The 9,383-nt window shown below is 46.3% G+C and overlaps 1 protein-coding gene across 3 annotated transcripts in view; it reads right to left on the minus strand.

Moving 5' to 3' along the window:
- CAST (calpastatin) overlaps positions 1 to 8,674 on the minus strand; it is a 101,021-nt gene extending 92,347 nt beyond the window's left edge. The window contains exons 1-2 of one of the 3 annotated variants that reach the window (XM_075932101.1): positions 8,373 to 8,674; positions 5,263 to 5,328 (exon numbers count right to left, since the gene is read on the minus strand). In XM_075932101.1, coding sequence (XP_075788216.1) covers positions 5,263 to 5,328; positions 8,373 to 8,447 — 141 coding nt within the window. In that variant the 5' untranslated portion in view covers positions 8,448 to 8,674. Of the gene's footprint in view, positions 1 to 5,262; positions 5,329 to 7,698; positions 7,831 to 8,372 lie in introns of those variants that run through there. The other 2 variants (XM_014571325.3, XM_025182416.2) reach the window with 2 other exon arrangements.
- Between the last annotated feature and the right edge of the window lie 709 nt (positions 8,675 to 9,383).

Below are 9,383 nucleotides of genomic sequence, written 5' to 3' on the forward strand. Positions count from 1 at the left end.
TGTCCGTCCCTTAATGGTATTTCAGAATTAATAATAAACCCTATTATTAAACCCTAAATAATTCTTCTCTCTTTCTGGCATTTACATTTCTCAGAAATTTCCAAGCAGTGCTGCATCCCCCCTCTTAGCCACTGCTTAGGTAAGTTATATATATTGTATGTGATTTTTTAAACTCTTCTTTCCAGATATACCTCAGGACTCCTAATCATTATAAATTCCTCAGGACTCCTAATCATTTTCATTATACTTCTCTATATTTTACCAGTGTTTTTGCCATTGTGATAAGAGCTATAGGGCAGCAAACAGTAACGGCACCATCACCCCCAGAAGTGAAAACCACAGCCAACTCACTTCTTCAAAAATGGTTTAGATGCCTATGCTGCCTGAGTCGAAGCAACTGGTTCCTGTCTGTAGATCACTAGGCACCGCCCCCTAGCCCAGCCATTGGTGCCCATCTCTGAGATGGGGCAGGGATTAGCACACACTCCCCTCTGGACAATATCTCCTATTGGCTAGTTTAGGCTGCTCCCCTCACCCTGAGTGTCCTGGCTTTTATGGAGCATATTCCAAAGTGCCTATCTCTCCCCATTCATCATATACAGTGTCCAACTTAACTCTGTAGATCCTGGTGTTGTTCTTGTGATTTTTTAGGTGCCTCAAAGGTAGGTACTGTCATGCTCGTTATTGCAACACATAATTCCACCTTAAAGTCTCAGGGAGAGGTACACACACAACAGGGTTAAGATCCAAAAGCTGCATGTTTTCTCAGAATAAGGAGTTTAGTAATAGCCTTCTATAGAGTCTTACCTAGCTAGAAATAGATCTTTTCAGCAGAAACCCCAAACCAAGAATGCCAAAACTCAAATTGCAGGCTCTTAACTCCTACCATTACCACTAAGCAATCTTTTTTTTTTTCCCTAAATTAAGAATCAGAGTTCATCTGGGAGATTTGGCATCAAGTTGAGAAATGTGTTCAGCTCATTCAAGGTGGTGAAAGGATCCTGTACAGGCAAAACCTAAAATACCCTGTAAAGTCTAGACAAAAGAGTGGACTAGGTTCCTAGGCTACACAAGTCCTTCCTAAAACCAAGCAAGAAAAGAAGAGCACTTGTCTAAGGCACAGGGAGAAGAACTTTAGGGGGATCCAAATGTCTATCCAAATTATACTGGATAGAATTCAGTTGTAAGTAAGGACAAACTTTACAATGAGTTATTTTTCAGTATCATTTCCCATATTAAAAGTTCTAGACGTACCTGTTCCTTCTGTTGATTCTTGTATATTTTTTAATTTTTTAATTTAACCAGTAGGTTAGGATTCATAAACTTATCTTTGAATCTCTCTATTTTTATGATGGCTACTTACCAACTATAAAGGAATCAAAAACCAGAAAGAGCCTAACACTAATAAGCTTTTAATAATATGTAGTCTGGTACACTTAATGTAGAGGATCAGGGAGACAATGCCTGCCGATGGCAATACAGAATATGAATTAGGCATCTGATTATAGCATAAACAAGTTTAAATTAGCCTCCAGAGAAAACCCAATAAACTGAGGGGCCTGTCTTTTACCCAGATCTGAGGTTCACTACTCTAAATAAAATAAGCACCTTCATGGATGAAGCAAAAATTTACAAACTGAAATGCAGAAGCAGCTGTACTATATTCAGGAACTGGCCATTGTAATGTTAAGGTCAGAGTGATGCAGCAATTGTCCCCTCATGGAGTAGAAGGGGTGGGCTGGGAGCCAATGGGAGAGGAAGCATGTGGCAGCCAAGCAGAGCCCAGCTGGGCTGGATATAAGGGCTGCTAGCCTGGATAAAGGGTTAGTCTCATTCCTACTGAGGGGAGAGAAGGGCCTAGATGCCTGATAGCAATGGGTATTTGGGATAGAGCAGTACTGGGTAAAGGCAGGGGGAACTCTGACCTGGCAAATCCCCAGTCTGAGGCCTGCAAAGCCTGAGGAGATACTAAGGCTGCTTGGGGACCACCAGGGTAGAAATGCAGCTGGTCTACCCCCTTACCAATGACAAGTGGCCAATTTAGACTGCAGATTGATTCAAAGATAAGTTTATTACTGCAGTTAGACTGCTGAGGGAAGGGGCTGGATGAAGAATGGCACCAGGTTACTGAGGCAAGGTTGGTCTAGAGATAGCAGGGTTCCCCAGGAAAGGAAGATCCAAGGCACAGAAGTACTGCCAGGCGTGCAGCACCTGAAGGAAAGGAGCACTAAGGTCTGGTCTGGGAGGGATGTGGGGCCTCAAGTGTTGGGAAAAGAAGCAGGTAACAGCAGGCAAGACACTGGCAAGCAGAGGGTGCTCTGAGGCTGCAGAAGACTGGCCAGCAGGAGGTGCTGTGGCAGTGAGCTGAACAGGACTCAGTCACATGTATATGCTTGCTGAGGTAGACTTTGACAATAGGCTGCTGTACATTCTTAAAACAGATGAGTTTATGTGAAACCTTAGCTAGAGAGTCTGATAGAGACAATCCCCATGTACACTTCCATCGCTTAGACAGAGGCTAACAACATGGCACCCATACAAAATTAGTAGTGTATGTTCTTTACCTAGTTAATTTCTTTCTGCTGCATTTATATCTTTAATTATTATGGAACATAAATACACCTCCTTTCTGTAGCAGGAGTACTGACTAGATCAAGACCATCCTCTTCTTACAAATCTGACTGTTTTAATCTTAGTATTTCTCCTCTTTTAGGGTAACTCTAGTGTTGGAGAATCCCAGTCACTTTTGATCACCTCCTCGTATAGACAAACGTTCATGGCCATAAACCGTTTTGAATTGTAAACCAAAGCATTCTACAGGTTAAAAATAAAAAGGTAATTTGAGATAACCCACATCACATTGAACAGTTTAGGTTTGGCAACACAGCACTGACTACAAACAATGATTCATACCTTCTAGCCCTTACAAGTTAGGGGACTTGCTCATAACATTTATCTTTATTTAAGTAGACTGGAAAAACTTGGGCACAAAAAAGGAGTGGGCAGACAGAATCAGAGAGGGTGTATTATAGCTTGTTTCAGGCAGCATCATATTTAATCATCTGACTAAAACCAACTTAAGAAAGAAAGACCTCTTGTTACAGGCAATTTGACATTCATATGGGAAGTGTCAAAGGTACCACTGAAATTTAACCAACACAATCACTAATAAAATTTAAAGTTCAGTTTTCAGATCTTTTGAATAGATAGGTTCAGTATGTTTGCTGTATGTTTCATATTACATGAATTTCATTAGAGTATTTGGTATGTTCCTGAAGGCTAACTAGATAGATTTTAAAAAGCATCCTACAAGTATTTCCCAATGTATCAGTGGTCAGAATAAATGTTATAAACACACTTATTGAAATCCACAGAATCTGCCCAGCATGTATCACGTCCTCCACATGGAAGCATGACTTGATTGCTCTGCAGCTCTCGGCTTCTCCACAGTTGCTTGTGACACTACCCCAATAGCAGACACAAAGAGCCTGATAGTTAATGCTGCTCCAACCAGCGCTAGTTCCCATGGATTTTTAAGTTAAATGGAAAAAAAATATGCCACACACAGTGGCACGGCCAGGATTAGATGATAATTTTCTTGGCATCTGGCCCCAAGCTCAATTATAGAGCCATGTGTGGACTGCTGAATTACACATATGTAATTCAGATAAAGTAGCATTTGTAGAGATAGGTGCCCTTTCAAAATACATACATGGACCCTGATTCTCCACTCCTGCCAACATACAGATTTCAAGTGACAGAGAATAAAGAGCCTTTCCGTACAAAACTGAACAGCACAAGAAACCTTTAATTTTTTTGGAAAATAAAAGTGATTAGTGAACACCACCTGTCCATTCTTTTCAAGCTATTATTTTGCTGTCTATAAACAAACAGCTCTAAAAATTATCACAGAATGAATAGATGTTCTATGATATATAATAATTAGGGTTCTACCAAATTCACGGTCTATATTGGTCAATTTCATGGCCATAGATTTTTTAAAATTGCAAATGTAATGATTTCAGCTATATGAATGAAAAGTTTCATGGTGTTGTAATTGCAGAAGTCCTGATCCAAAAAGGCCTTGGGTGGATTACAAGATTATTGGAGGGGGTTGAGCTGCTGCTACCCTTATTTAAGTGCTGGTGCTGGAGGCAGAGCTGCCTTCAGAACTAGGCAACTAGAGAATGGTGGCTAACAGCCAGGATCCCAGTTCTGAAGGCATAAGACTAGCATAGTATAGTACAGGCAGTCCCCGACTTAGGCGGATCCAACTTATGTCGGATCCGCACTTACGGACGGGGCTTTTCTCGCCCCGGAGCTCACGGGCGGCAGGTCGCCACCCGTGTCCTCAAGGGCGAGAAAAGCTTCTCCCGGTCTCCCTGGTCTGCTGGGGGGGTCCAGCAAAGCCGCTGGATGCCCCCAGCAGACCAGGGACACCCGAGCAAAGCCGCCGCCTGGGCGGCTTTGCTCGTTTGTCCGGAGCAAAGCCGCCCAGGCAGCGGGACTCCCGCCGCCTGGGCGGCTTTGCTCGGGTCTCCCTGGTCTGCTGGGGGAGGAGGGGGCGCAGCTAGTGTGCCCCCCCCCCCCAGTAGACCAGGCTTTTGTTGCGGGATGCCTCGGGTAGAGCACCTGGGGTGCTGCCGGGTTGGTCCTGTGGGAACCTACTGGGCAGCGCCCCAGCTGTTCTGTCCCAGGCTCCAGATTCAGCAGCTGTTGAAACTGATCAGGCTGATTCTAGGAAGCTGGGGGCAGAGCAACTCTGTCTCCGGCTTCCTGTAGTCAGCCCCTGGTCAGTTTCAGTGGCAGCAGCTGAATCTGGAGCCAGTTCCGACTTACATACAAATTCAACTTAAGAACAAACCTATAGTCCCTATCTTGTACTTAACCCGGGGACTGCCTGTACTGCCATCTTCACTTCTGCACTGCTGCTGGTAGGGCGCTGCCTTCAGAGCTGGGCACCCATCCAACAACCATTACTCTGTGGCTGCAGTTCTGGAGGCGGGGTGGAAGTAAGGGTGTCAATAATATGACTCCCTACAACTCCAGTTTGGGTCAGAACCCCCAATTTTAGAAACACTGGTCTCTCCTATGAAATCTGCATAGCATAGGGTGAAAGCACACAAAAGACCAGAGTTCACAGAAGGAGACGGACTTCACTCTCCATGACATTTTTTTCACATCTGTGAATTTGGTAGGGTGCTAATAATCATACATGCTGGAGTTAATTTAAATATAATACATTGCTTTGTATTTATTTACCTCTGTTGCATCTGATCCTTTTTTATCTCCAGGTTTAGAAGATGCTCCACTTTTCTTGTCACCATGCTGTATAAATTAAAAAAATTATTAAGATCTTCTATGTAAAGAGATCTCAAATGCCTTACAGACAGTACATGTCAGACCACATCATTCATTATAACTGAGATCTCCATAGAGTGAAGCACAACAAATATTCTTCATGATCAGTAGACAACCAAAAGTTTTGGGGAGACATGAATCATAACTTCAAATGAAGTCACAGGCAGAATTTAGGTAGACAGAATAACTATTTTTCGTGGTGGAATCTGGCCAAAACAGCAGACTTAACATATAGGTTTCTTGTGAAGAGATGTAAGATGTTCAAATACCTGTTTACCCGTCCTTCTCCAGCATCTCAGTGTCCTTAAAGCAATACTGAACTACAGACCAAAATAGAATTAAGTCCTGATTTAACTCCCACTGACTTCAGTAGACGTTGGATAAAGCGCTTAAAGAGAGAAGCACTACCTAATGTATCATGAACAGTACTTCTAAAAAAAAAAAAAAAAAAACCCATAAACCATAGGTGTTAAGCTTTCCACCAGGACCAGAATTATACTGTTGGTATATGAGAAACAATCCCTGTCATGGTTTAGAGCTAGCTATACGTTTGACCTCTCTTGCTCTCTATCCCCCTCAGGAGTTAAGCCTCTTGTCATCAGCTGGCCTGGGGTGGAATGCTATGATTCTTCCACACTTAGATGATCCCATGAACACCCCTAATGAATCAAACATGATTATTCAGCAGGCCTGAGGGAGTTCATGCCATGCAAGTCTTCCCTTTGGAAGTTCTGATCAGTGGTGAACAACAACATAAACAGCCTTTGCAAAACAAAATAGTGTTTAATCACAACAATAGGAATAAAACATAACAAGAGAAAAGGGGGTCTAACATAAGAAAGAGGGCCACATACATTTCCATTACATAAAGATTGGGCAGGCTTATCTTGTCCCACCCTCTGTTTTGGTTGAATGGATCTACATAAAGCGTCTGTACTGAGGGTAGGGCAAATTCATACACCCCTGTACAGGCAGTCCCAGAGTTATGCGGATCCAACTTATGTACGAACCGCACTTACGAACGGGGCTTTTCTCGCCCCGGAGGATGCGGCCGGCGGGACCGCCCAGACGCACCGAGGTCCCGCCACCCTCGTCCTCCGGGGCAAGCAAAGCTGCTCCGTGTCTCCCTGGTCTGCTGGGGGGAGGGGAGCGGGCAGCAGACCAGGGAGACGCGGAGCAAAGCCATGGAGGACCCGGGCGGCGGGAGCGTCCAGAGGCGCCGCGGTCCCGCCCGGGTCCTCGGCGGCTTTGCTCCGCGTCTACCTGGTCTGCTGAAACTGACCAGCTGCTGACTACAGGAAGCCGGAGGCAGAGTTTCTCTGCCCCGGGCTTCCTGGAATCAGCTGCTGGTCAGTTTCAGCAGCAGCTGAATCTGGATGCCAGTTCCGACTTAAGTACAAATTCGACTTAAATACAAACCTACAGTCCCTATCTTGTATGTAACCCGGGGACTGCCTGTAATTTTACTGAATGCAGTAGAGCTACATAAGGCCTGCACCATCTGTACTTTTCTAACCTTTAGCACGAAGGCTTTCCCATTCACTACATCTTTATTACTGATATCTATATTGATACTAACTTGCATGGGCCACACACCCTGCCTAAGAGATTAAAATCCACTGTCAGTAGCAGAGAAAGCACTCTCTATTTACTGTGACATACCAACAATGTGCAAAAGTCATGACCAGAACATAAAAGGGTCCGTATTTTCAAAAGGTTGTAAAAATTAACAGCAACATTCACAAAGCTACTTTTAATGTGACAACTTCACTAATGAATTTATGCAAGTCCCTGTGAAACTGCAAGGCATGTACTATAACAGATTATCTAGAGAAACTAACATCTACTTAAAAAGTTTCAAAGTATCAAATCATCTTCTACACAAAACTATACTTCTTTACTAATTTAAGTTGAATATAGTGAGCACTTTAGTTACTTGATCCGTTCACTGTTAGTTACTATTCTTCTGAACAACATAATCAATGCATCAGTGTGTCTAACTTAACATGGAATCAGGCTGGCTCCTAAGTCCTTTCTTGACATAGCTAACAGTTGCTTCCTCATTCCTTCCCCTGCAGTCCCAAATACTTTAAATACTTTTAAAAAACAGAATACAACAAATCTAAGCTGCAAAAGTGAGCCCGATGGTACCTCACATGCCAAAAACAGGGTGAGTTTCGCAAACAGAGGGTGGGGCAAATTAGGCTCTCCCATTCCCTACACCCTTATTGCTGAGACCCACAGTGACACTCGCTGGCAAGGGCCACACGCCCTGCCCAAGAGATTAAAATCCACTGTCAGCAGCAGAGAAAGCGGCCTCTATTTACCGTCACATACCACCAGCTTGCAAAGGCCATGGTCGGAACGCGTTCCTCCTTCAAAATAGCCCTCTCCTCCACCGCCCAGCCGGAGCGATTCTCAGCGCAGTCTCAGGGCGGTAGAGCCAAGCTGGGGCTGCCCCAGCTGCTGGCGCTTTGGCACTGGCTGCGGGGCGGAGCTGGAGCTCCAGGGCAGGAGCAGACAGAGGAGGGGCGGGCGAGGCCGCGCCCTCCCACTCAGTCCTCGGTGCTTTAGGAACAGCGGGACAGTCCGCAACACGCCCCACTGCAGCCCGCCTGCCCCGCAGCAGCCCTGGGGAAAGGGCAGCCCGGCCTGGAGCGCCCTCCCTGCCTTCTGGGGGACTAGGGCGCTGCGCGTCCCTTCCCCCCTGCACCGGGCCTGCGCTGGGCTCTTCCCTTCCCACCGCTCTGCCAGGCCCCTGGGCTGTCACCACACCCTCCCCACAGACCGCAGCGGGGCTGTCAACCTCTCCCCCCCCCCCACCACCGCCGCCCATACACGCCCGTGGCCGCAAGAGGACTGAGCCGGACAGTCCCCTTCCCCCCTTGCGGGGCGCTGGCGCATTCCTCTGGCCTGGCACGCGCAGCAGGCAGCAAGCCCCGCTGGCACCCCAAGCCCGGGCGCGGAGCTCTGGGCGCCGCCCTAGCCCGCGCCCTCGCTCCCACACTTACCGCTCTGCTCCCCTTGCCTGGAGCCCCCGCAGGCTTGGAGGAGGGCGGCTTCTTCCCTTTACTTGGCTGAGACATGGCCGCGGCGGCTCCGTGCTCGGCGCCTCTCTGCGCAGTGTTTACGGGGCGCTGCGAGGGGCAGGGCGAGGGGGGCAGGTTACATGTAACTGTGAAGCAGCTTTTCCGATGCACCCAGAGCCAACTAGGCTGAAACCCAGCAAGTCCCTCCTCTTCCTGCAGCTTCGGCTGCTATGACCAGCTGCTCTAACTGCACCAGTCCTCTGTCCCGGCTCATCCCCGCTAAACTCAGTGTTTGTTGAGAAGGAGGGGACACCTGACTGGAAGAGGCTTGGGGGTGGTTTTGCTGCTTGCTGGGGCATACCTTGCTGGCTTACTTGCAGAATGCGGCCTGGGCGTAGCCCTTTTGGCGCTCAGAGCTGAGCTCGGATTTATGTTCCTTTTGGTGATAAGAAAGTATAGGGGAGGAAGCCATAAAATTCAAATCCGTAACAGAATAGTTTCAAGAGGGGTTTGGATCAGACCCAGAATTTTGGTTTGGGCCTATCCTGTCATTGCTATTGGCTCCATGTAACAAAATTGGTTGCCTGAAAAAAATAGCCATCACACATTTATTTCTCCTGTCAGTTTTGTGGTTTTAGGTAGTAAAATAACTTAAAATGTTAGCAAACCTGGATCTTTACCCAAAACTCAAGCCAAGTTTTAATTCCCCCCCCCCCCCCCCCCCCCAGGTTTTGAGAAGAACATTGGAAAAGGTTATCATGTTAGGTTTATGTCTCTTGTGCTCTTCCTGAATGTGGCTGCAAGTGGAAATATCAAAAGCAGACTAGAGATTCATGAGATTCTAGCTGAAGTTTTTCCCCATATTCATTTCAGTAAGCATCCACACTTGAAGCCTACTTCTGAAGAGGTGCTTGAGCCATTCACAACTTTTTTCTTGGAATCATGCCTCTAATTGTTGTTCAAGCCTTGCTGAATTTAGCTCAGTACTTGTTC

The sequence above is a fragment of the Pelodiscus sinensis genome, chromosome 6 (genome assembly GCF_049634645.1).
Source record: "Pelodiscus sinensis isolate JC-2024 chromosome 6, ASM4963464v1, whole genome shotgun sequence".
NCBI lineage: Eukaryota > Metazoa > Chordata > Testudines > Trionychidae > Pelodiscus > Pelodiscus sinensis.